This window comes from Ambystoma mexicanum, chromosome 5p (genome assembly GCF_040938575.1).
Source record: "Ambystoma mexicanum isolate Mex_15411 chromosome 5p, UKY_AmexF1_1, whole genome shotgun sequence".
Taxonomy (NCBI): domain Eukaryota; kingdom Metazoa; phylum Chordata; class Amphibia; order Caudata; family Ambystomatidae; genus Ambystoma; species Ambystoma mexicanum.
Window position 1 is genome coordinate 1,207,436,450 of NC_090930.1, and position 26,277 is coordinate 1,207,462,726.

The window sequence follows — 26,277 nt, forward strand, 5'->3', positions numbered from 1 at the left end:
GGGAAGGACAGATAGTGTGCATGACAGGAATAGGATGAGAGTAAGTGCTGGTGGCCACACGGGAGAGTATCCACAATTGGAGGAAGTGTCAGGAGCTGTTGCAGGTTCGGTAGAGGGGAGGAGGAGGGTGAGAGGGCTGGGAAGGGTGAGGTAGTAGAGAAGGAAGGGGAGTTACAGCAGTTGAGTGGGGGTCCGGGCAGTGGAGTTAAGGTGGTAGCAGCAGAGCGTCCGGGGCGGATTGGTGAGGGTGGTAGGATCCTTTGGAGATCAGCAGGACGGCATAGGCGAGGTGAGGTCAGCAGGACCCAAGGTGAGGATTTGCTGCAAGCCCGCAGTGTGGTTAGCGACCGTTGTAGCAGGGTGTAGGACGTGCAGTCACTCGTCGCCGGTGGTGCAGGTAGGCTGGGTCACACGATGGTTTGCAACAGTGTGGGGTTCAGCAGGGGGGAGAAAAGGGAGTTCAGGGAGAGGGGCCCAGGTCTGATGGTAGTCACAGTAGTGATGCGGCTGCATGCAGAGGGTCAGACAGAGCGAAAGGCAGCAGGCGGTCCTTAGCAAGAGGGTGAAGTAACACGCCAGCAGTGCAGCTACAGTTGAGGGGGGGTATGCTGGCAGTACAGCTACAGATGAGGGGGTACGGCAGTCTGTAGAGGAGTGGGGGGCGGCCAATTGCAGAGTATGGGTAGAGACAGTGAGAAGGGCTCCTATCTCAGTGTGGCAGTGCGTCACTCCAAGGACTGCAATGGTGCTGGGCTGGGCAGTGCGTCGGGCGGCAGTTGTAGGAGGGAGGAACGCCAACTGGTGGAAGTAGCAGTGGAGAAGTCAGGTGTAGCAGGCTCGATGGCAGGCGCGGCCACTGCAGGGGTCCCACGGAGGTCAGGGGAGGGCCGGGACGGCTGGAATTTGGAGGAGGCACAGCTCCTGCTGGATGTCTATCTGGATGCAGCAAGGTGTAGGGGCATTAAGATGTTGGGGGGGAGCATGCTCCTGCTGAATGACTGTCTAGATGCAGCAAGATGAAGGGGTGGCAAGATGTTGGAGGAAAGCACTGTTCCAGCTGGATGTTCGACTGGATGCCAGACTGTGAGGGTGCCTGTCAGGGTCAGGATGCCTGTCTGGATGTGACAGCTCCTGATGGAAGTAGCAGTGGGAGATATCGGGTACAGCAGGCGCGATGGCAGGCGCGGCCAGGCAGAGGCTTCACGGTTGTCAGAGGTACAGCGCCACTCACTTCAGCCGGCTCACTTCACTCATCTTCAGCCGGCCCTTTGTGCACATGTGTAAATATTGCACTTCATATTTCTCCCTGGCATTCCTTTAAATGCTGTTCCATACTTCTACTTTTTAAAGTGCTTCTTTACATCTGCGCTTCTAGTGTGGTCCGCTCTAATTAAAATTAATGGAATTAAAGAATAATTCCTGAGCAAAATATTCATAACGTCCTTCCCTTAATTTCAATGCAGTGTATCGGATCCGCTTTGACCGTTCCTACGAAGAAATGAAAAAAGGCAGTCAAGAGTGGAAGACAATTGTTGGCGGTATATTTTACTCCATCAGCTTGGCTGCATTCTTTCTCTTGTACACACGAAAATTTCGTAAGTTTTCTTTTTCTTTTACTTGTAGAGAGAAATCGAACAAGTCCGAAATGTTACAGAAAAGTACAAACATTTTGTAATTCTTGAGAATACTGTCAGAATAATCACATGGCATGTATTTTTGCGCATCTGCGTCGTTTTATATGACAATTCTCTCTGCATACCCATCCAATCCCAGTCAGCGGGTGCGACTGTGCATCAAAGTAAACAAACATTGACAAAGCCGGTAGTTTTGGTTGACATATAAGTATTGGCATCATGTCTAGAGTTACTCGCACCCTGTGCTAGGTATTGCCATCATATGCCCATAAGTGACCATTGTTTGGTAGTGGCATAATATGCTCTGGTATGTGTAGAGGGCTAGCAGGGCAGTGGCAAGTTTACGGTGCCTAGTTAGCATATGCATGCAAGATTCCTTTTTATACAGTTCGCTAAGAGCTTGCATAGCAATCTAAGGTGGGACTTACATGCCACCCTCAACTAGGACGCAGGAGCTAAGGCTGAATGATGAAATTACATTACTGACTATGCCCACCAGATGACGCCCTCGTATTATATATCAAGATTAAACATTCAACACTCAAAAGCGATTGACCAATGCATTTCCGAGGATCGCTTACATAGATTTAAAAAAAACTGCTTGCATTGTATTTTCTGTGATGTTCCCTTTACTCATTGTTATTTTTTTTTTATTCTTTTTTTTTTAAAATGGTTAAACGTGGACATTGAATAACATGGATAGAGGCCGGGCATTCAGACCGCTCGGACAGATTTCATGTCTCTCTATGGGCTTTGAAATGTGTCACCTTTGAAATAAAGAAGAGAAGGTACGGGCCAGCCCTAGTCATCCATGATGCGAGAGGGTATGGGAAGTGCTAAAGACGTGGTACTAAGTATACTTCATATGGATTGGGCTTAAATCGTGTACAGCAAACTTTTGTACACCTCTTCTCATCTGGCATAAGGTCAAACGTAAAAGGTAGTATTCTGGAAGAATCCCGTGCTTCTGAAACAATACATGTAGTAACATTTGTAATCACGGGGAGAATGAACAAGTTGCTTCTACAGTGTCTGCATTATTCATATTCTTCATAGGTTCACATTCATAATATGTATTGCCAACCAGTTAGTGGTATTGTGCATACAGTGTTGGCATATAGTAGATGTCTTTTAACAAAAAAGAAGGGGTTTCCTCAGAGATCTGCAGCAAAGGCAAGCTATCATGTTTTCTTAAAAAAAAAACGGTTCTAGATGTGGTAACAATTTTCACATACCTTTCTTTCAAAAGCAAAGAATATCCCACACTTGATGTGTTCAAAGTATATACACTATTTATTCTAAATGAACACCGTTTAAAAATAATGACATCATTGAATTTCTGTCTTTAATTCTGCCACATCCGTACCACATTCTTACAAAACAAAATTAAAATGCACCACAAGCTATTAGGCTGGACCTCATTACGAGTTCTGCAGTAATTCTGATGGTTTAACCGCCGAACTAATTTACTGTTACACTCATTTACTGTTACCGCCATTTGGTCCTGCTAGTTTACCGTGAGAGTGGAGTAACGATACGATATAGTTGGTACTCATTTTTGGAGTCCATGGGGATTTTGCTGAATTGACCAGGAGCGTTAATTCTGTTGCGGAAAATCTGACGATTTTTTTAGGCAGTGTTTACTTCCATTTCACCTCCAAACTCCCAGTTTGGCGGTTAAATTGATGGTAACTGAATTATTGCTACTTTACCTCCGTTTTTACCTGCACCGTCAAACAGGCCCTGTGTCATGTCGGTTATAAGAAAGGTCATGCGACCTCCCTGCATGCAGTGTTATATGTGTATTGTATACAATACACTTTTGAAAGGAATATTGTGGATCCTTAAGCAAATACTTAATTCATTATAATTGTGCGGAATCGGGTCACTGTCTTTTTATCTTTATCGTATTTTATACCCGGTGTTGGATCTTCGTTGCTGTCAGACTCGTTTTTGAATGAAAGATTCTGTCCGCTTTTGTCCATACGCACATTCTTTATATTTAAGAGTCTGTCGGGGAGTTCATATTCCTTTTGTCTCTTATCTGTTTATCACTGGGGGTACTGTCTTCATTTGTCACCTTAAAAATGGTGAGCTTATCCCAGTTTTTCAAGTCACCCGGGCACCCAAGCCAGTGGCATGTTCTGTGTTTGTTCTCGAATCGGGAGGGACCCACTAACCTCATACTTGTGTTGCAATGCAGTAAATACCAGGGCCCATTGATAGATGCAACAAGGGTCCAATTACTGTACTGTTGTTTGAGGTGCGGTGCAAACTAACACGGAAGTTGTCCTGGGGTGCCACTTTAGTAGCCTAATACTGTCATTCGACCAAGGAGTTGCGTATGACTGGGCTCATTTTGGAAAAACCTGTAATTTGGCGGTGGTGACCCGTTACGTTTGCACTACAATATAGACTGGTCCCCACCGCCACATTTTGGTCATTTGTACGGTGCCTTTTGCCCTGCACTTTTGTATTCCGCTGTGCTAAGTGAGTAAGTGAGTAAATGCTGCTTAACAGTGCGTGTAAGCATCGTTCACAAATATAATTAAATACTGCTGACATGCTTGCCTGTCGGGCAGTGTTTAATTGTAATTGCAAACACTGCCAGCCATGCAAGCATGGCAGCCAGTGTGTACAATGGATCCCTATGGGGTTTGCCTTCTTAATGGTGGTGCATAGGGATTGTAGGCATTTGCGGTGGCATGAAAATCCATGACGGCGCAAATGCCGGAGCATTTGTATGGCGTAGATGAAGGAAGCCAGCGGAAACACAAGTTGCATTCTACCCCTCCTCCACGCCATACAAATGATTGAAAATTTTGCGTGGCATGAACCGAAGCCATAAAATCCTTACCGGAGGCTTTTACGCCTTTCATTCACGTTACGTCACTATGGACACGAGCTCCCAAGACCTAGTTTGTAGGAGTCGGCAGAACTTGTATATAAATCCTTGTCTTCTCCATGGTGGAGTGGCTGAAACCCCTCGAGTACAAGCAGCACATCTATTCCAGAGCTACTGCCTTTGCCAGCATACTCCTTATCAGCAGGATTTGCACACTGCACTCTTTATTCGCTTAACGTGACAGTGTGTTGTAGCATGGCAGAGCAGCAAAAGGGGGAAGCCATCTGAGCTGAGGCTGAAAACAAAGCCATTCCAGAGCTTTCAGTGACTTTGTGTAGGACAATGCATCCTCCCAGTTTGGCGAACGATTTGGTTACACCTGGCAAAGCGGGAGCCACTTCTGTAGAGTGTTACTCTCCCTCCTGCTCTGGCAGGAATATTTTGGGAACCATTTTCTAAGGAACTTACATGGCGGGGGAGTAAGGGCTTTGTCCTTTCCACAAGACGACAACCAGTCTTTTTTGAGGTGTCCCCATCTCCACGTGCTGAATGGGGTCACCTGTGAACGAAACATCTTTTCTACCAGCCGCATGGCTCCTATACTTAGCTTCCCAGTACAGATCTGCCTCTTCCCGCGCAGTCACTGCCTTCAGGACTATTAATGTCAGTGAGGCTGAAGAGCACTCTGAAGGGGCAGGAAAACATGTATCACTGACAGGCTTCATTCCTTTATGACAGCTTCTTCAATGAGAACTTCCTTTAAATATCCTATAAGAGAGGTTATGCTGGAGGTTCCCCTAGTTTCTCCTCCTCTTCCAGTAGCGGGAGCGCCAGAGACTGCTCTAATGGTGGCTTTCCAGCCCCACAAAGAGCCACATTCTAGTCTTCCTCATTTGTCGGACCCACATCAACCATTGCCATTTGGTGGTGACCATGTGGGTTATGTGGAGCAAGAGCTTTAGAACTCCATTAATGAGATTCACAAACGTCTTTTGGGATACTGAAGTTGTTCTTCCTGGTATCTTCAATGATATTCATGACCACTAAATATCTCTGCTCACTTGTCTAATGCCGGAACACTTTTAACATTGGGGAGCAAACTGTTCTTTACCTGCATTTATAATCTATAGCCACGTTAATTGCATGGAAAGTGCAGGCTCCCATCATGCACACCACTGACAGAGTTGAAGTCAGTTCTTTTGTCCAATCTTTGTGAGAGGATACTGGACTCTGAGCACTTTCTCCTTCAATTTGGCAAATTGTAAGTGTTTTGACATAGGGTTTTTGTGAAATACTTATTCGCGTGATGTTTTCATAGCATTTTTTTGGTTCGATTTTTACTACATCCTCATCAACTGCACGCCATTATTTCTCTATTTTACAAGTATGGTGCTTGTGGCATAAGTAAATCTAAAATGGATGACCGTCTGTACTGGATGCCTCCATCACAGCCACACAGTGGAAGAGTCCCCAATTTGTGCTAAAATGTCCCGCATGTGTCTAAATGACAGAGAATGCCTTAGGTTGAGGATGAGGATGGGATCTATCTCTGGAAAGGAACTGCTTCTTTCAACCTCTAATCCGACCACAAAAACAAAATCCAGTTAAGAGGACCACAAGGCCCCTGGTTCCCCTGGGGCTGGGCCTGACACCACTTAGGGTCCCTCATGTTGTAACCACCTCCATCCCGCCCTAGAGGTCACAGTGATCTTGCTCGACGTTGAGCCCTTTGGAGTTGAGCTGGTCAGTGTGCCTCCTACATTAACAGTGTTATATTTCTCACATCAACAATTAGAATCTCAATGTCCAAAAATGTGACAGAAACCTCTGGAAAAGCTTGGCAAACCTGTTTGTGGGCCGTCAGTGCCTCTGACTCGCGTCAATGAGTCTGCAGGCCCCAAACCATCCAGAACCCTCAAGCTCTCCTTCGCACTGCACTTCTTGAAGGGACATTGCTCCAACTTGTAGCACCACATCCAGCTTTTGACTGGTTGGATTACTCAGCTGCTACCTTTTCCTGCCACAATTTCACCAATGATCAATATCTTAGCATTCACAGAGGTCCAAAACAGGGCTGCCTCAAAGCTGATCATTCCAATCTCTTCAAATACAGAGGAAACGTCCATAATGTTTGATAATGTTTGAGTCTTTGAAACCAGGAAAGCCCCCAAAACCTCTTATTCCTCGAGTGCTGGGGATACTTACACGCATGATGTAAACATTTGTTTCTCCTTTGAATGTCATGGACTAACAGAGGTGGTAGAAAAAGTCTCGAGCCCCAAAAGTTCGCCCCTTTGTTTCTGGAAAGGAAACGCCTTCAAATCCCTATAGTAGCAGCTGCTACGAAAAGTTCTGTTCCTCTTCACACTCTTCCTTTCTACCTCGGTACAAAGAGATTTGCTGGTTGCACCCAGTGAGAAAGAAGGTTGCTTCATGTCTGCAACCCCCATTGGAATTGCCATTTCCTTTGCCTTGTTGGGCTAATATGGCCACTCTTGTTAGGTCTCCGTGAAAAGGATAGGGACATTTTTGCCTGAAGACAAGCAGCAAACATTTTATGGAGGTGGTGAAAGAGGACTGGCTGGTATCACACAGGTTTATCAGCACCTCTAAAGACATTGGATTCTCTAGCATTTCTCACTTTTGGAACTGATCACTGCCCTTTTGGGTGCATTCAGTCTCAGCCTATGGGACATCAAGTATCTAGCCCCAACCTGGAGACCATCTTCAGATTCTAACCGCACATCATACTGAAGAGTCCTCAAATCCCCTTTCTCTTGTGAGAAAAACTGTCATGTACAATTCAACTAAAAAAAGATCTTCAGTCTGCAAACGATTTCAGCACTCTTCTTACTTCAGCTAAGTGGGAAGAGATTACTATGAAGGGAAAATCTAATAAATCCCTCTTTAAGCATTGTAATGCCTGTGGCATAAAGGCGGATGCGCACTCTGAATGAATGCATTTATTGCCTTTACACCAACCATACTCAGGAAGACTGCAACATTTGCAGTACCTTCAGTGCTAAAACACTGAGATATAAGCACAGACGCCTAGTGTGTTGGTTAAATGAGGGGATGTATCCTCCGTCAGAGGTAGAGTGTTCTAAGAGCATGGCTTCAGGAGCATTAATAAACCCCGTGCTTCAAAATGGGCCAGATCTGAGGAGAGGTTTTCACCCTCTTCTAAAAATAAAAATCCAGAAATCCCAGGCACTGCCAAGCAAACCAATCCGACGCTCTCGCCAACGACTTTAAGGGCACAAAGTTGCTTCTGAGAAATCCTTGTTAACGGCATGTAACGATTCATTGACGACTGACAGATTGGCCAAATCGGCATCAACGTTAACAGCGCCATCCCTGTCGGCAGGCTCATCGACTGTGACAACTGTGCCAAAACCTAACACCCCGTGTACGGCAATAACATCCCCGTCTACGACGAAGACCACCAGCACAAGTGTGTCAACGACAACGCCCACCATAACGTTAGCGGCATGCTTGTCGACGGTGCATGGCATATCACCAACAGCGGGTTTGTGGATGCCGAAAAATTCTATTACCGTCCCGACGACCATCTCGACGACAGTAACTAAGGGGGTGGCAAATGCCCTGTCGACAACCTCGTCAATGGTACATAAAAAGGCAGCAAAGCCAGTGTCGTCGGGAGACAGAAGGAAAAAAGCAGAAGACCCAACTATCCAGGTCGCTGTCCACGGTACAAATAACGCTGCAAAAGGACATTTGGTACTCGAGGGAACTAAAACTGAAAAACCAAAGGGAAAAAGCAAAACCCAAAGGAGCAGGAGGGCAACACCAGGTGGAGCATGCTCATATGGAAGCAGAAGCGCCACCCATAGTCATAAAAAGCCTGTTGACATCTTTGCAACAACTTGTTCAAGAAGACATTCCATCAGAGGATGGGAGGTCCCCGTGACTCTCAGCAATTTCCTCCATATTACCAGACCAAATTTAGGAGCATCACATAGACTCTGAGCTCACACATGGATATTTGCTGGCATTCTCTGAGGATGATGATGATTATTCAGACCCCCCCAACTCCACCACAACAGGTTCCCCAAGACTATCCTCACAACCAAAACTAGTTGTCCGAATACCAACATCAGTTCCGCCAACACTAGTAGCTCTAGATCTAACGGCGGTGGGCCCAGACCCGGATGCACTTACTCCATAGGTGCTGCTATCTTTACAGGTTTTGTCTTTGCTCCAGACATTGATAGCTCAACTTGGCAAAAGGTTACTGCGCACACAAGAACAAACATTACCCGAGGCCCATGCCATCCAGAAATGCCAGACCCATCTGGTTTACCAGGTCCATCTGGGATACAGCAGGTGCCACGTCATTCACTGTATGTAAAAGCGGCACCTGTTCCAGGATCCCCATGCAAAACTGTGACGTCTCCAACTACCAAATCACGTTCTCCACACGTGCTGCCCTTACAACCAGTCAGACCAATCAGACCATCCCCAGTGCCATCGGTAGCTAGATCTAAAGGCTCACCAGAACAACCACAGTACAGGTACCAGACCACCAATCAGACCTTCTGGTTCCCCGTTTCACAAACAAGAGGAAGGAGAGCAGATACTAGTTCCACTCCAATCCATTCCCCCCAACTTGAAGATTGGGATGACGGGGATACAGGTGTAGATCCCATACCAGATGAGCCTTCAAAACAGTGCCCTCCGGATGAGGTTGGGGCTTTTCATGGAATAATGTCAAAGGCAAGAGTTTGGACTAACACTGGCGGAGCAGAAAAAAGTCTGTTGTCTGGCATCAGTCATGTCCATGCCTATCCTGGACCGGTATACAGTGAATATAACAAAATACAAATAACGAAAAACTTCAATAATGAAAAATAAATAACAAAAAAATATTGAATTCTGGGCTACAAGTATGTATGGGGGTGGGGCAGGGGAAACAAAAGAGTGGGGTGGAGGGCTTGTGGAGGGTAATAAAGCTAGGGAAACGGGGAATTCGGGGGGAGGTGGGCCCAATTAGTTATTTTCAATTCACAAAAAAAGTTTTTGTTATTAATGTATTCATTCTTCAGCATGGGGTCTTGCATGGATTCACATGCTCATGAATATTCCCCATTGTCAGGCCGGGAATCCTCGGTAAAAGAAAAACTGTTTCACTTACAAACTGTATTTCTCCTCTAAACCAATCACTGTCCTCTGGGTCATACTGCCCCCAGCCAATGAAAGTCTTCCCCTAAGCCCCTCCTCTGGCAGCCATCTTCAGATTTTTACCACACGTTTCAGTGTTGGGAGTCCTCGAGTTTTGCTCTGTGAGCTACTTCTACATTGTTTCGCTTTTCAACAGAAAAAGTTTTATTTTTGTGAAAAAAAGAGCCCATGTGCTCTTCTCTCCACCTGCCGACAAAAGGGATCCGTTTTGTCAGTGAATTTCAGCGCCCCTCAAGGGCGAGGATCGTCAAAGTTTCCAGAAGGCCATTGGGCCTACTCCAGCCATGACAGAGGAGAAGAAGGAAGGAATATCCCGTTTCAGGCACTTCACCAGATGTGGGCCATGGAACGTGTTTGTAAAGGCCAAACACCTCCAATGCCTCGACTCTATTTACCCGGACCACAAGGAAGCAGAGGGCGAGATCTGCCTCTGCTTCTCCAAGAAAACGATTAAGTAGACTGGCAGAGTGGCTGAATGCCAAGACCTCTCCCCCGTGCCCCGTGCCCCGAGCAGGGTCATGCCTCACCCAGGACCGGCTGGTCCAAGGAGCGGGCTTCTAAGTATTTTAAGGGGGCCCCATCCTTGGGGGCCCAAGACAAGGCCAAGCTCTGCAAGTCGGTTTCCATTGGGGTCGCCGCACAAGCGGGTCCCGCGATGGGCAGGACTCGATCAACATCACCATCCGCCTCCATTGCCAGCCAGCGATCGAGCTCCTCCTCAAAAAGGAAATCGCCCAAACCGGCTAAGCTGCGTGAGAAGCCTGAGAAGCCAAGGGTGGAGGAAAAGGGGACCGACCTGCCTAAGAAGGCCCAGGCGGTGCAGGAGAAGTCTTTGTCGACGATTGAGCTGGTAGCGATTGCTCTCACAAAGGCAAAAGGGGCTGACCCTGTTAAGGTAACCCCTACTGCTCCCAAGGTGTCCCTGCCTCTGAGGCGGGAAGCCTCCACTGTGACTGGTTAACGGGAAGAGGATGCTGTCGAGGCCGGCTCTGACCCCTCAGGATGCAAAAAGGGGGCGGGGGTGAGTAAGTACCAGGCCAGCCCTAGGCCGTGCCACCAGTTATGGAAGTTTCGTCCACAGAAGACAAGGACCTGGAGTCCCTAAACACGGTCCACGAGGACGTGGAGGAGGACGACGGCGGCTGCAACACCGGCAATGAGGCGGGGCCTAGTGTTTCCGATCACGGCAGTTCCACCGAGGGATGTATCCCTGGACATCCTATCTACACTGCACACGTTGGTGTCTGAAATCCAGAAAAGGATGCCGCAGGGCCCGGTTCCTGCAGCCCCCGATCAACCTCCGGCTAAGAAGAGGAAGCGTCATCCGACTCGCCTATATCAACCTCCACATCCGCATCAGGTTCCCCCGCCTCTCAGGTGGACCCGGGGACGGCGATGATGGACCACGACAACAATATCGTCATAGCGGGTGGATCTCCTCTGCTGAGGGCGTACCCACCGGATTAGGTAGGGTCATTCCATTCCATTCTCGCCAAAGCTTCCGAGGAAAAGGTCATCGAACCCTTCCTCATCATCCTCAGTCCCTCAGGAAAGCGAGGGGAAGAAGTTGGACGCCAAGGGAAGGAAGGTTATTTACACCACAGCGTCGACCATCAAGACAGCCAACACACTTGCGATCCTGGCCAGGTACGACAGGCAGCTGTGGTACAAGCGGGCCCGATTCTGGAGTTCCTTTCCGACGACAAGAGGACGGAGGCGATCGCCCTGTTCTAGGAGGGAGAGGTGGCTTCGGACCATGCCATCACTGGACATCAGCGACACAGGGTTCCGGCAGATGGGGACGGTGTCTGCCTCCGTCGTCAGGGCTGGCTGAGGGCCACATATTTCCACCAGGAGGTCCAGGCAAGAGTACAGGACATGCTGTTCGATGGAGATAACCTTTTAGGGAAGGTTGTTGACAAATCCCTGCTGGCCATCAAGGTGGATACAGAGACAACCTGCGCCCTGGGCACGCTCCATCAACACTGCTCTTCCTTTCGCTCCTACAGAGCAGATCGAGAAATGCTTTCTCCTCGTCGTACTGCCAGCCCTCCAGTTCCACGACCCAGGAGGCCTACAGAGGCCGTTCCAAGGCCTACGGTGAAGGTGGTCAGTGCCGCCATCGCCCTCAAGGCAGGGCGCTGGCGCCGAAGCAGGACTGAACCGGCCAAGATATCAGTCCCCCACCCATGCACCCCGGTCGGAGGCCGGCTGACGGGATTCGTCAGCAAGTGGGAGAAGATCTCCACCGACAAATGGACACTCTCGCCCACAGACATACCGTGGAGTTTCAGCAGAGGTGTCCGCGGATCCCTCCGATGGCCCGGCAGGAGTGCACATCCCTCAACTCTTGGAGGAGGTACGGCCATGCTGCAAAAGGGGGCGATAGAGCATGTTCCACGACCACTCTGGTGCGCCAGAGTATACTCCAGATACTTTTTAGTCAGAAAGAGAAACAGGGGCTGGCGGCCCCATCTAGACTGTGGCGTCTGAACAAGTACCTCAAGTTCCAAAGATTCAGGATGGTCACGTTGAAGCACGTGCTCAGCCAACTGGAAGAAGGAGACTTCTTGACGTCCCTGGACCTGGAGGACGCCTACTTCCACGTCCCCATTCACAAGAAGCACAGAAAGTTCCTACGCTTCGTAGTGCAGGGACGGCACTACCAGTTTAAGGCCCTCCCCTTCGTTCTGAAGTCAGGCCCCAAGGTGTTCACAAAGTGCTTGGTACCAGTGGCGACCCATCTGCGTCTACGTGGGATACGCGTGTAACCGTATCTGCACCACTCGCTCATTCGGGGGGCTAGCTCAGGGGTAACGTGCTCGCCTTGGAAGCAAGACAACACGGAGCAACAGAGGTTCGATCGCCGGGTCCGCGCTTAGGTTTGCAAGAGTTGACTGTTGGACACACAAAGACGACCGTCCAGTTGATCTGGGATTCTCCATCAATTTTCCGAAGTCCTGCTTGAAATCATTGCAGAACACACTGTTCCTAGGAGCCAGACTCAATACAGTCTCCTATCTAGCGTCGCTCTTGTAAGATAGGTTACCGGCCATTCTGGGGAAAGTGCAACGCTGTTGTCACTGAAGACCGCCACGGTGCAGACCATCAAGTCGCTTCTCGGTATGATGTTGTCTTCCATCTACCTTATCCAACTCTGTAGGTTACGGATGCAACCTCTTCAGGTGTCCGGAAGCTTCACGGATAAGATCCTGCTCGACAAGGAGTTCTGTCGGGCGATACTGTGGTCGGGCGTTCACTCCAACATCGCTCGGAGCACAGGGATTCAAACCCTCCATACCAGGAGACGGTCACCACAGACTCTTCCCTGGAAGACTGGGGAGCCCACACCGAACATCTGCAGGGCACAGACTTGTGGCAGACGGAGAAGGATCTTCACATCAGTATCCTGGAGCTGCGGATACTGTTCTGGGCCCCCAAGTCATTCCTTCTGTCAGTACAGTAAAGACAGACACAAGTGATCACAGTTCAAGGGTGTTTATTAAACTGCAAAGGTAGGTTGGAAAAACGCCTATTCTAAACCTAATGCTAAAATGGGGGCAAGCTTCGACCATCATATAATAATAAGGCAGTCCTAGTGGCCATGTGTCAAATAAAAGGGCCTATACTAAGAAAAATGTATTGTCAATGCTTACGCTAAATACAGAAAGAAGAGTGGGATACTGTTCTTAAGAAAGAAGGACGTGTTCACAAATGAAAAGTCAGGATGCAGTGCTTGAGGTCTCCCTTCCCCATGTTTACAGCACGGGACAAGGGTGGATTTTGGAGCACAGCACACACTCGAGCTTTCCCAGCACAAGCGAACAGTTCCGCTTTCAGCAATCAGGGCACTCCGTTGTTAAGTCTCTTTTCTACAAAAAAAGGTCTCTTGCCGCTGTGGACCTGCTGTATTAAAAATAAAATACAAAAGTCCAAAGTTCCTTTCCGTTTACACATAATCTTCGGGTGGTTACTGTTCACCCCTTGGATCTCCTTCGTTCGGAGATCCCTTTGGCATTCACAAATCTTCTGGTTATGGCTGCTCACCCCTTGGATGTCCCTCGTTCGGGCGCAGACTCCTTGCGACTATTCGCCTCCCTCGTTCGGGTCCACTATGGCATTCTTCACAAATCTTAATATCTTTTGTACAGTTCACTGTGGACACCCCTCATTCGGGTTCACTCTTGTCAACACACTGTATTTCGGGAAGTTATACTTCGCCCCCTTTTACCGACATCCCTCGTTTGGCTACACTCTTGCCAATCTTGTCTTTTGCATTCAACTATTACGATGCAGGATTCACTCCCCTTGATTTCACAATCATGTGTCGGCCGAAGGCTTTCGACTGTACAGAGGATTTGACCAGATCTCTGTATGACCACTTTGACCCCCTTTTCCTTGCCTTTCCCAAGGCCTGCTAGTTACGATAGTTTCAATACTTGGGTAACCGCCCAGACTATCCTGATTGAGCACCCAAGTGGTACCGGACTCCTCTGCTGCTGGTCTTCCCCCTTTTACAACACTTGTTCTTTATGCTTTCAAAGTTCAATTAGCCGTTTGCTACTTTTCGTTCAGCTCAGTTCGGTTTCTTATCGACTCTCCCCTCGACTCACCGGCTGTGATGAACTGCTTGGCTTTCTTTCTTCTCGGAGTTAAGGTTCAGAGACAAAATCTCTCCCCGGCTTGGTTATCAGCAGAGGAGGGTCTCGTGTACCATAGGCATCTGCTGCAACACACAAGGGCTATTGTTTGCCGTCTTACGTTTCCTTCTGCAGAGGTCTCACAGGCATTGGTCGGAAAGGGCTCGGTATGCGCCGCCTTTCTTTTTTTTTTTTTTATTAGTACAGTTCTTAGTTTACTACAAACTTCCTGTTACATATTACATTATATTTCCATGTCATTTTAGTCATCAGAATCTACATGCGAGTCTTTAGAATAGTCTTTCACATCCCATATTATGTTTTTAAAGCGTTATCAATCTATAACTGCACAAGTTAGAAGAAAATTTTGACCAGACAGAATTGTCCACCACCATATCTCTAAATCTCGTTTTTGGGAGCAAATTTCAGCAGGATCAAGCTTTGCTTAAATCTCAGATTTAGACACTCGATTACCAGATGTCTAATCGATTCAATATCTTGACCACAAAATCAACATATATTGTTCAAGGCCTCTGGGCAGTGTCTCTTAACCAGAATCTCCTTCGTATGATAGAGATTTAAATGCAGATGTAAGAATTGGTCTCTATGATACCTGCTAGGGAACTTTTCTAGGTATCTAGCAATCATATTCACGTCTCTTGTTTCACACCTCAGGTTTAATGTCATTGTATGTGATGCTCTTGTATTTGTCGTTGCAATCCAGTGACAGAAAGCTAGGTTTTTCTTTGCAGCACAAGGATTGTGTAATAATGTTTCTGTGGCGATGTTGGCATTGGGCAATTGAACAAGAATCCTCGTGAACATTCCTTCAACAGTCCTTTAGGAGATCTTTCAGCTGATGAGGCAAAAATTCTATATGCAGGTGTTGGACATGATAGTGACCTTTTTCTCCACATTGAGATAGATTTCCACAACACCGTCGCCGACATGGACTGCAGCCCAAGTTCATAGCGTATGGACTCTATGGGCACACATCTTGGTAGATGAAAAACTCTTTGCCAAAATTGGACTTCCAAAGCATCCCACACAGAGCTGGTAATATTTAGTCCTGCTTCGCTCCCAAACGTGATTGTGGCCAGCACTTTCTGACGGTAAAACATAAGACCGGTTTGATGGTAAATTTCCTGTAATCAGCGTTAACTTCACACCTTGGAGTGTTAAGATTTTTCATTCGGTTCTTTAAATCGAGAATCCAGTCAGGTTCACCAATGGGTTTGTTAAACATAATTCCAAGATATCAGAACAAGGTTATTTTTTCTAGGTGTTCATCAGCTGCACACCATTTGAATTGATTTCCTCTTTTTCCCAAATGACATAACTTTCGATTTTTGCGCGTTAAACTGCAGGTTGTTTTTTCTCAAGTACACCACCTAGTGGTTCACAAGAAGCTGGAGACCTATCTGAGAAGTGTCTAACAACACAAGGTCATCCGCATAGATTGCCCAGGTAAGCTGTCAACCGTTGACTTTCGGTGGAAATGCGTTGCAGTTTGCAAATGCCAATGGTAAATCGGCCAGATGGAGTTTAAAGAGTGAAGCTGCCAATGGGCACCCTTGCTTGACCCCTAATTCAGTCGGAATTTTGTCAGTGAGGTCTCCCTCTGCATTTAGTCAGATTCTTATTGATGTTTTAGAATATAACAGTTTTATGGGTAGTAGAATCACTGCAGGACAGTTCCAGTTCTTAAGCTTCGTCCAAAGGGTTGTTCTGTTTACACTGCCAAATGCCTGAGGTAGGCCTATAACAGCAAGGAATACATTTTTCTTCTCTTTAATAGCCTCTATCTTGAGCAGATTTAGCAGCATTAAATTCACCTCAACGCCAACTCCTTTTGTAAGTCCGGTTTTTCTGCAATCTAAAATCCTGCGTCTTCAGCCCATTTTGACAGGCTTTGCTGTAAAAAAGAAGCAAACATCTTTCTGGTAACATCAAGAAGTGCAATCGGACGGTAGTTGTTTGGATCATTTTGCCAAGATGAAGGGATTTGTGTCGTTGTAGAAATCTGGGAGAAGAGTAGACTTACGAATACCGTCCACTGCTCTTTGTACTTTTTCGGCATGATGTTGGACAGACCATCTGGTCCCTCTGCGCCAGAGTTCTTCTGTTTTACGATTGCATTAATTATGTCTTCCTCGCTGTCTTCAGTCGATTTTGATTTAAACTCTGTTGAATAATGTTTCACCCAAGCAGCTGCGCTTACATTAGTGCTCATTGCTTTCTGGGATAGAGAACCCTCATTGATGATCGTCCAGGTATCTCTGCTATGATGAGCCTGTATTGATTTCAGCATTTCCTCTGCTCTTTCTCGATCTCGAATTTGTTTAAATGAGATAAGCCAGTTCCGGTACTTTTGGCGATGCCGTTTTATGGCCAGCCTACTTTCGTCCGTGAAGATCATTTTTCGAGCTCTGATGTCCTTTTCCATTTTCTTTCTTTCCACTGCCAGCTTCGAACTGAATGGATATTTGTTGCACTGTTGATCAAATTTGAATCCACTTTGGACTGACTGGTATTGCTCCAGCAAAGGTGCATAATCAGGACAGTGTTTATGCAGTCACATTGTGTAGCAAATTTTTGTCGAACCTCCATAATTGCCTTTTTATTCAGCTTTAAGCAGTTTCGACCTTGATTGACCAACAATTTACAGCTATATCTGTTGGTGGGTAAAGATGATTCGGTTTGCCACAGGACAACCATAGCATTGTGGTCACTCTGGTGAGTTTTCAGGACCTCTAGCTTTATGATCAGTGATGACAAATGCCTGCTGGTTACGTGCACGTGGGACTAGTCGGGATGTCCCCAACGACCTGACCATTTTGCATTTCACAACTCCTTGCGAGCAATTCGTCTTCCCAGCATTTAGCTCGTTGGTGCGTTCGATTAAGTTGCATTGCCTTTAGGTCGATATTTTTTCCATGCTGGTTAAACCTTGATGCATTCAAGTCTCCACACACTATGTTGTGGATGTTGTTAAACTCTAGAATACATTCATCAATGATTGCCGTTACAGAGTTGATACATTTCATATTTGAGATCTTAGCCGGCTTCCAGTAGACATTTACGATGAGAAGGTATTCCATTCCTTGATTTTGTTGCCGGCTTGCAAAGAGCACAGTTGATTGAACAAACAAGTTCGGGTTAGATGATCGTACTACATCCCAGCTTCTGTTGTTTTTAATCATCGTAATCAAACCCGAAAATGGGCGGTCAGTCTTGTTTTTACCAGCAGCATTTAAGAAGATTGTATATCCATCACTTAGAGGGGGGTGTCGCTCAGTGATGTCTCTTGAAGACAAATGAATGAGTAGCAATCTTTCCTAATCCCACTTTCACTGAATAGATGGTTAAATCTGCGAGTGCTCCATGATAATAACAAACCTTGCTAGTTAGAATCAAGCTTTTGTTGCTAATAGTCGCTCAATTGCCTGTTTCTTGTCGGTCCGATTTTCTTTGAGGAGAGGCTTCTCTGATATTAAACTTAATACTTTGACGATCATTCTCTTTGATCTTATTCGTTAGTGCGATATGTCTGTTATCGTTACTTGTTTGAAATCCTGTGTCTTGTCGCTTTTGAAATTGAGCTAGCTGAGATTTACTGGAAGATGCGTCGAGAAACAATGTTAGCTCATAACCAAAGTATAGCAAGTCCTGGCTGGCAGACACTAGAGTATTTTCAATCAGTGATGAGTTAACATGTAGAAATACACAATCAGATCTACATTCATAGACATATTCCACAATTAAGATGTCATCCGGTGTTATTGTTCTTAGCGTTGGGGCGCAATGCAACAATTTCATTACGTTGTGCCTATTCAAATTTGTTTAATTTTTCCCTCACGCAATATTTTCCAGACAGTTTACTCAGCGCATAGCTTTGTTTGGCTCGTATGTCTTGAGCTTGGTTGGTATTGTAACCTTGCTTTTCAACTTGTGCCGCCATAAGTTTTGGATTCCATTTCAGAATCAAAACTCCTTTGTCAGCTTCAACACGATTCCATTTATCCGTTTGTTTTAGAATCGGGAAAATTGACGCATTGATGGCTGCTTTCCAAGTGGATTTCAACACCACCGGTTTCTGAGAGCTGGAGATGTCTGCACCTTCAATCACTCCATTCTTTTGTTTTGCCGAAGACTTCTGGCCATTGAATATTTGTGTCACTGTATGAACTGACAATGGGGGTGGCTTAGGACGTGCCCCTTAAGGCCTGTCAGGCTGCTGCTTAGTTATACCTACATCAAGAGTATGTCTTGAATCAACACCTTGAGGGCGAAGGACTTCTGAGCTGGACCAATCATTGTCTTCAATCGAATAAGTTGAGAGGTTTCGTAGTTCGTCGTCTGTCATAAACAAATGAGTACTAAAATACTCACTTTCCTCTAATCTAGGTTGTTTATTTGGATTGCCAACTTCAAACATTTGGGGCAGCTTTGGTAGATCAATATTGTTACTGTCTTTGGTTATCTTCTGAGAGACCCAACAAACGAATAGGGGTACCAGCAGCGGCTTTGTTAAATTTCTTATGAAACCCCTTGAGCAACTGGATTTGGTTTTTAAGGTGGGTCTTTTTTTCCAGTCAAAAAGGTTCCTCGGGCATTATTTGACTTGGATTTCAAGAATACCTCATTTGTAGTAAGTGGCTTGGTTGATTTGGAAAATATGTCAAACGTTAGATTTCCACTCGACACATTGGAGCCGTTTGGCCTGTTTTGGTGGCAGCTTCGTTCTCCAGCATGGGGTCTGGCATGGATTCACATGCTTATGAATATTCCCCGTCGTCAGGCTGGGAATCCTCGGTAAAGAAAAAATCAGTATCAGTTTCGTTTCTGATCAGTCTTTCTTAGTAGTAACCAATCACTGATCTCTGGGTCATACTGCCCCCAGCCAATGACTGCCCTCTTCCTAAGCCCCGCCCCTGGCAGCCATCCTCAGATTTGGTAGCACGCCAAGAGGCAGTATGACCAAGTGAAGAGCCGCAGAGGGGTAGGTGGGAGGGTTTGCATGTGAATCCATGCCAGACCCATGCTGGAGAACAACAGTTACAGGTAAGTAACTTGTTCCATATCAATAATCCTAACATCGAGATTAGAATGACCATTAGATTGTGTAGCTGGGGTCTCTTAGGAGGGATCTATTCGATTCAAGATGCGAACTTGTGGCGTGCCAAGTGATTGTACAAGGTTACTTGGAATGGCCGACAGGTCATTGGTAGTTAAAGAGGATTGTTTGGTGGTGGCTTTACTTCTTTTCTCCAATTGAGAATCAATTCTAATTGGCATCAGGTTTGAGCCAGCGACTGTGCTGGTAGTCTTTTCTGCGTTCCTTATCTCTGTGTTCATGGCGGAATTATCTACAACATTGGGAGTCATGCTGTGGAAGTTGTGTTGCATCCATTTAGTACAGTCAATCACTGCCTCCATCAGTTCAAATTTACCCGCAGTCTTAGTCTTGCAAGGTCACTAAGCCTGTTGTTCCATTTCAATGAGGTTTCAACTTCATAGTCAAGTCGTTTTTGAATTTGCTTAGAGAGCGTTTTTAGGGCAATTAACTTTGTGTTTGATGTTACCTGTAGTGATCCTTGGTCTTTTAGACAGTCATTTATTGACTCATAAAGTTTTACAAACAGTGCCATTGCAATGGCAGTTGCAGCAAGCACATTGTTGTGAAATTGAATGCCAGCTGCTACGGAAATCTGGTCTTTGTTGTTAATTGCTTGCTCCTCCATTTTTAAACTGGATGAAGATGCCGATTTATTTGGTAACTGAAAACAGGTGTAAGTTGCATGGCCTGAGGATTTGTCAGCCATTGTAGCCAGTTGTTGTTTTTGGCCAATCATGTTTGGGCCTTTCCCGTTTAACTCTATGTCTAATGATGAATCTTCTTTCATGACCTGTGGAGTGCTTGTCTTGGTTTTTGAGGGCCCATGTTGGACTGGGCGCTTGTCATGTAGCAAAAAAGACGCTTCATCATTCCTGTATGAATGAACTTGATGGTGACTCAGTGTATTAATGTCAGGGGGACAAGAATCCCCAGTTCCGCTACTAGCAATCAACCTATCACGTGATCTCAAGAAGTCGACCTTCATCGTTTCGTCAAGTGTGCCTCTCTGGCGGCGTGATCTTGATACTTGTCTGTCGTTGGAGTTGCTGGGTTCCTGGGTGATCCGATCCAGCACTCACTGTCTTTGCTATCAACTTGCTGTCATCTTCATGCAGTTGGACAGGTGCTGAGTCAGCTTTTTCAAGTCCTCAAGGGTTTGAATGTTTATCATTCAAGAGGGGCAACTTTGTTGATACCACGTTGATTATGCCGACATGTTGATCTTCACAACCTGGCTTATTTTTGTTCAAGGTGCGTCTGCTGGATGTATTCGCGGGTTGCAGCAAAAGCTTACAATCCGTGAGCTCCTCATGTCGTATTTGAAGTTGCTCTGAGCTTGCTTTACTGACATTACTGGTGAATCCATCGAGAGAGCTTACGTTTATTATGATATGAGTGTCAGTATCAGAAATAGCTGTCTCAGCTGGTATTGTCTCATCAGTCATGCTGACTTCTTTAGTTATGAAATCCCGTGGGCCGCCGCTGGGTCTTTTGATGTCAGGGTTGGGTGTGTCAGCCTCTAGCATTTCCGCATTCTTGACCTTAAACTTCTCGTTCACAGTCGCCTTTGGACTAACATCAATAGAGGCTGAGTTTGAAGCTGTCTTTATTGCGCATTCATGCGCTGGTGCTGAATAATGCTTAGTGGCATAGGTAGCAGCCACCTAGGGGTCACTTGAAGTCACAGGTGGGACCAAAGGGATTCCGTCCTCAGAGGGAATTACCTGCTGAAGCATGGACTTTATCTCACCTTGTTTTGCCACAACCGGCGGCACAACCCTCTGCTCATTGAACGTGGGCGAGTTCATCATGCAAACGTATCAGATTGGGTACGCCCACGCAGCTCCAATCGCGTTAGAGGCCGTGTGATATGTGCTCCTTCATAGCTGTGAATTTTAAATATGTCTTTCACGGAGCCGGAAATTGTTCGGGCAACCAACACCTATGCTACAAACAGTTCCTGAGCGTTGCTTACCATTTCATCCAGCGAGTGGGGGCAGCAATGTCAGCCGTGTCTGCCCGCGGCTGAGTCTGCACGCCAGCGCTGCACGCCGAATTCAGCTTTTGTAGGCAGTCCTTAGTAATTAAAGTGACAGGAACACCAAGCAAAAAACCGATCCAACAGGGTCCATGGAGAATAGCAGAGCACACAGCAGGTACAGCAGGCAGACTGGACTCGCTGCCGGACTCTGGCCGTCTTTCTCCTCCTCTTGAACTGCTGTGTTGTGTTAGCTCCCTGGACGTGCGGTTTGCCTTGCTTGTATTATGCTCTTGTGCTCCACGTTCTTCACCTCCGAAGGGCGTACCTCTGATCTGTGCCCCTCCCCGGAAGAAGTCCTTCAAAGATAGCAACCTTCTCCACATTGCCACTCTTAACTCTCGCTCTGCCGTCAAACATTCCTCTGATATCTGCCGCCTTCTTGAGGAACTTGACCTTGACGTACTCGGTCTCACTAAGCCATGGTTCACGGCCAGCTCTGTCAACAGCTTTGACACACTACTACCTGACGGTTACAAGATCCTCTCCGTGCCCAGGCCCAACCGTGCTGGGGGGGGTGTGGCCCTTATCTTCAGTGGATTCCTGCCACTGTTACTCCCACACAGACCTACTCCTCTTTTGAATGTCTTGTCTGCCGACTCTCTCTCTCGCCTAGCCACTCCCTTACCGTGGCTACTATCTATCGGCCACCTGGTCAAATTTCCTGCTTCCTCTCCGAGTGGGCGGACCTCTCCTCCTCACTCCTGTCCTCAACCACTCAACTCCTCTTTCTTGGTGACTTCAACATCCACCTGGATACCTCCTGTTCCCCCTCTGGACTCTTTCGAGACCTCTGCAACTCGCTCTCACTCTCTATTCTCCCATCTGGGCCGACTCATTCTGCAGGGCACACTCTTGATGCCCTGATCTCCTCTGACCTTCCCCTCTCTGTCCCTCTCTCCACTCCTCTCTCCTGGAGTGATCACTTTCTCCTCTCCTCCCACCTCACCCTCCCTATCCCACAGGCAAAGCCACCCCCATCATTGCCACCTTCCTTCTCGCTCATCCGACCCATGAAGCGCGTGTCAGTTGAGGCTTTCGCTGCCACCTTCTTGCCCCTTCGTCCCCCTTCGGCTGACTCCCACCATGACACAGCCCTCTCCACTCTGCTATATCTGATACTCTTGATATCCTTGCCCCTGTCATTAGTATCCGCCAGAAGCCCAAAGCCAAATGTAACTCCTGGTATGACTCGGATCTCGTCACCCTCGAACGCAAGTGCAGGGTGGCAGAGAGGAAATGGCGTGCTTCATATTCCACCTCTGACAAACTGGCCTGTCGCCTGCTCCAAAGGCAATACCGGCTCTACGTTCTCACCAAGAAGAGAGCCCTTATCCAAGACCGCATCTCTGCGGCATCTAACAATTCGGCCAAACTCTTTAAAATCTGCAAGGAGCTGGCCAACCCTGCTGCAGTCTCTACCTCTCCTGTCCCCTCCCAGGCCCTCTGCACGGCACTGGCCTCTCACTTCATTTAAAAAACTCAGGACATCCTGTCCTCACTCTCCTCCTATCACCTCCCCCCCTCTATTCTCTGCCCTTCCTCTGGCCCTTCTGCAGCCACTCCTCCTCTCTCCTTCTCTGCCTTTCCCCTTTTTTCTGCTGACGAGGTTTCAAGACAAGTCCGATCTATGAAAGTCTCGTCAAAACAGCTCCACCCCTGTTCCTCCAAGACTATCAAGGACCACATAGACTCCCTGGCTCCTGCCCTTGCTGACTTCTGCAATCACTCCTTTGCCTCTGGGGTCTTCCCATCCCCTCTCAAGCACTCCCTTGTGCACCCCCTTCTTAAGAAACCCTCTTTCGACCCTTCCTGCCCGGCTAACTATCGCCCAATCTCTATCACCCCCTTCCTGGGCAAGCTCCTGGAGAAACTGGCCATCTCCCAACTCAATCTCCATGCTGAATCTGTTGGTAGTCTTCATGACCATCAGTCTGGCTTCAGAGCTGCCAGAAGCACGGACACTGCTCTCCTGAACATCCGTGAGGACCTGCTCTCGAACCTTGACTCTAACATTCCATGTGTTCTCATTTTGCTTGATCTCTCTTCTGCCTTTGATACTGTCAACCATACCATCCTGCTCAACCTTCTCCGTGATAACCTGGGTATCACTGGTCAGGCTCTGGCGTGGCTGACCTCTTTTCTCTCCAATCGACCCTCCCAGGTCCAACTGGGCTCTTTCCTCTCTGACATCTTTTTCTCTACCTGTGGTGTCCCCCAGGGATCTAACCTCTCTCCCTGGCTGTTCAACCAGTATCTGGCACTTCTCGCCCACCGCATTGCTGCTCTCTGCCCCAACTTTCAGTGCTATGCGGATGATACCCAGCTCATTTTCAGGCTACCCTCGACCTCCTCTTCTCCTTCCCTCAACTCTGACTGTCTTTCTGCTATCCAGGAATGGTGTGCCGCCAACGACCTCTGCCTTAATGCCAGTAAGACTGAGATTCTACTCATCGGCACACCCACTCCCTCCTTCCCTGCAGCTCTCTGGCCGGCCTCTCTTGGCCCTCTTCCTGCTCCTACCTGCAAGGCAAAAAACCTTGGGGTCATCTTCGACTCCACACTCTCCTTCTCTCCTCACATATCCGATGTCTCTAAGAAGTCACACTACCAGCTACACCTCCTCAGAGGTATCCTTTCCTTCCTCTCCTTCCACCAGAAGCTCACTGTCTCTAGAGCCCTGGTTCTCTCGAAGCTGGACTACTGTAACAGCCTCTATCTAAATCTGCCCGCCTCTACTCTCCGCCCTTTGCAACTCATCCAGAACAGGACTGCTAGACTTGTCCTTGGCCTCAAGCCCAGGGACCGTATCTCTCCAGGACTGAAATCACTGCACTGGCTCCCAGTGACTGCGAGGATCAAGTTTGAAACCCTCTGCATTGTCCACAAGGCTGTCTGGGGCCTTGGGCCAAAATACCTTCAACTCTCTCTTCCTAAATATCTTCCTTCTCGAGCTCTTCGCTCATCCGCCTCCAACTCCCTCAGGGTCAGCCGCTTCTCCAAACAACGAGTTGGGGGCAGATCTCTCTCCGCTGCAGTGGCCTCCCTCTGGAACAGCCTTCCTGCCTCTCTGAAACTTGAGGAGAACCATCTCCGGTTCCGGAAGCACCTCAAAACCTTCCTCTTTGCCTCCGCTTTCTCTCACCCTCTCCCCTGCTAATACTACTGAAACTGCACTGAATCTGCAACTGGGCCACTCACCGTTCTCGGTCCTTGGCCCAGCCACTCTCCCCTGCACTGCCTCCATGGCAACCCCTGCACTACGGGACTGTGTCTGTATCCCTACAGCCCCCCTTCCCAGCACTTGTCTGCACTTACTTCGCACTTGCCACCAGCTGGCCCTTGTTATTTATCCTGTTTGCTGTATGCTATTAACCCAGTACTGCACTTTCCCCTCTCCCTTTCCCCCTTGCACTTTTCCCTTTCCCTCTACCGTTTGCACTTGCACGATCTGAATGACACCTGGCCTAGTAGGATCATTGTCTGTCTCCCCTTGTTCCCCCCCCCTGCCTCGTCGCGCCTTGAAACACTTGTGTAGAGGCGCGTTACAAATGCCATATCATATCATTATCATATCATATCACGTTTTATCCCTGTGGGGAAGGGAAAAGGTCCATCAGGTGTGTTTGGTTTGGATCGATTGCCTGACTTTGCCTGACCCTGGTGTTGGGACATATCAGGTAAATAGCTCTAGTGTTTGTCCTTCGTCCTTTGTGTTGTGCGAAAGTGTTCATGTCTGAAAAGGGAGGTTGGAGCGTAAAGTGCTTGTATATCCTACGTGGTAGGTTGGTGAAAAGTTGTCGGAAGGGGAATACCGCGTTTCACCCTTTGGTATCCCACTTCCACCCCCAGAGGACCCCCCCATCCAGGTAATCCTCCCTCACTGGTCCACCCCAGGAACTGGATCCAAAAGCGATGGCCGTGTCCTTGCCACCTGGATGACAGACCCCCGGGGAGTAGTCAGGGAGACACCTTCAGGTTTCTCACATACCCTTCCTCCATGCGATGTAGCCAAATTTGTTTCACAGGGGAACTGGGAATGAAAATCTACACTTCCCTGATCTTTTCCTTTTCGGTGTTCAACTGTGAAACAATAGGGTTGTAGGTCTAGAAACCATTGCATGACCCGAGGATTAGACTCTTTGTGTTGGCTAATCCAAATTAGGGGTGAGTGATCTGTGACGAGTATACATTTTCGTCCTAAGAGGTAGTATCTAAAATGGATTATGGTCCATTTGATGGCCAGGGCCTCTAGCTCTAATACTGAATATGTTTTTTCCTGTGGGAACAGTTTGCAGCTGGTGAATAAAATGGGGTGTTACAATCCATTGCAAACCTGGGATAGGACTGCGCCTAACCCTGTAAGGGAGGCATCTGTTTGTAAAAATGAACTCTTTAGAAAAGTCAACTACCTTTAGGATCGGGTTTTGGCACAGAGCTTGTTCAAGGGTGTGTGATGTGGAAGCAGTAGCGGCCGCCCTGGATCCCAGGAGAAAGGAGGGGTTTGCGGAAGAGATCAGCCTGGTGCCAATGCTGGCCTTTAAGGGAAAGGAAAAGAGGGAAAAGACTACAGATCCCAGAATGCCTCACGGAATACCGCATCAGGGAGGGGGTCCACTGATGGGAAAAGTAAGGAAAATAAGGAAAGGGAAAACCGGGTTTCCTTATTGTATCAGACCCACCAGAACAGACACGAAGTACAGGGTTAACTCACAGCGGGCGGAGCAGCGGGGATGTGGGGAATAAGGTTCAGGTGTGACAAAAATCGTTGCTGGGAACACCCGGGGGTGATTAAGGGG

The 26,277-nt window shown here is 47.5% G+C and overlaps 1 protein-coding gene across 7 annotated transcripts in view; it reads left to right on the forward strand.

Annotated features, from left to right (window-relative positions):
• LOC138481500 (cytochrome c oxidase subunit 4 isoform 1, mitochondrial-like) overlaps positions 1-26,277 on the forward strand; it is a 718,121-nt gene that overhangs the window by 571,540 nt on the left and 120,304 nt on the right. For all 7 annotated transcript variants that reach the window (XM_069613682.1, XM_069613687.1, XM_069613684.1 and 4 more), the window contains one exon: positions 1,464-1,595. In XM_069613682.1, coding sequence (XP_069469783.1) covers positions 1,464-1,595 — 132 coding nt within the window. The remainder of the gene's footprint in view (positions 1-1,463; positions 1,596-26,277) is intronic.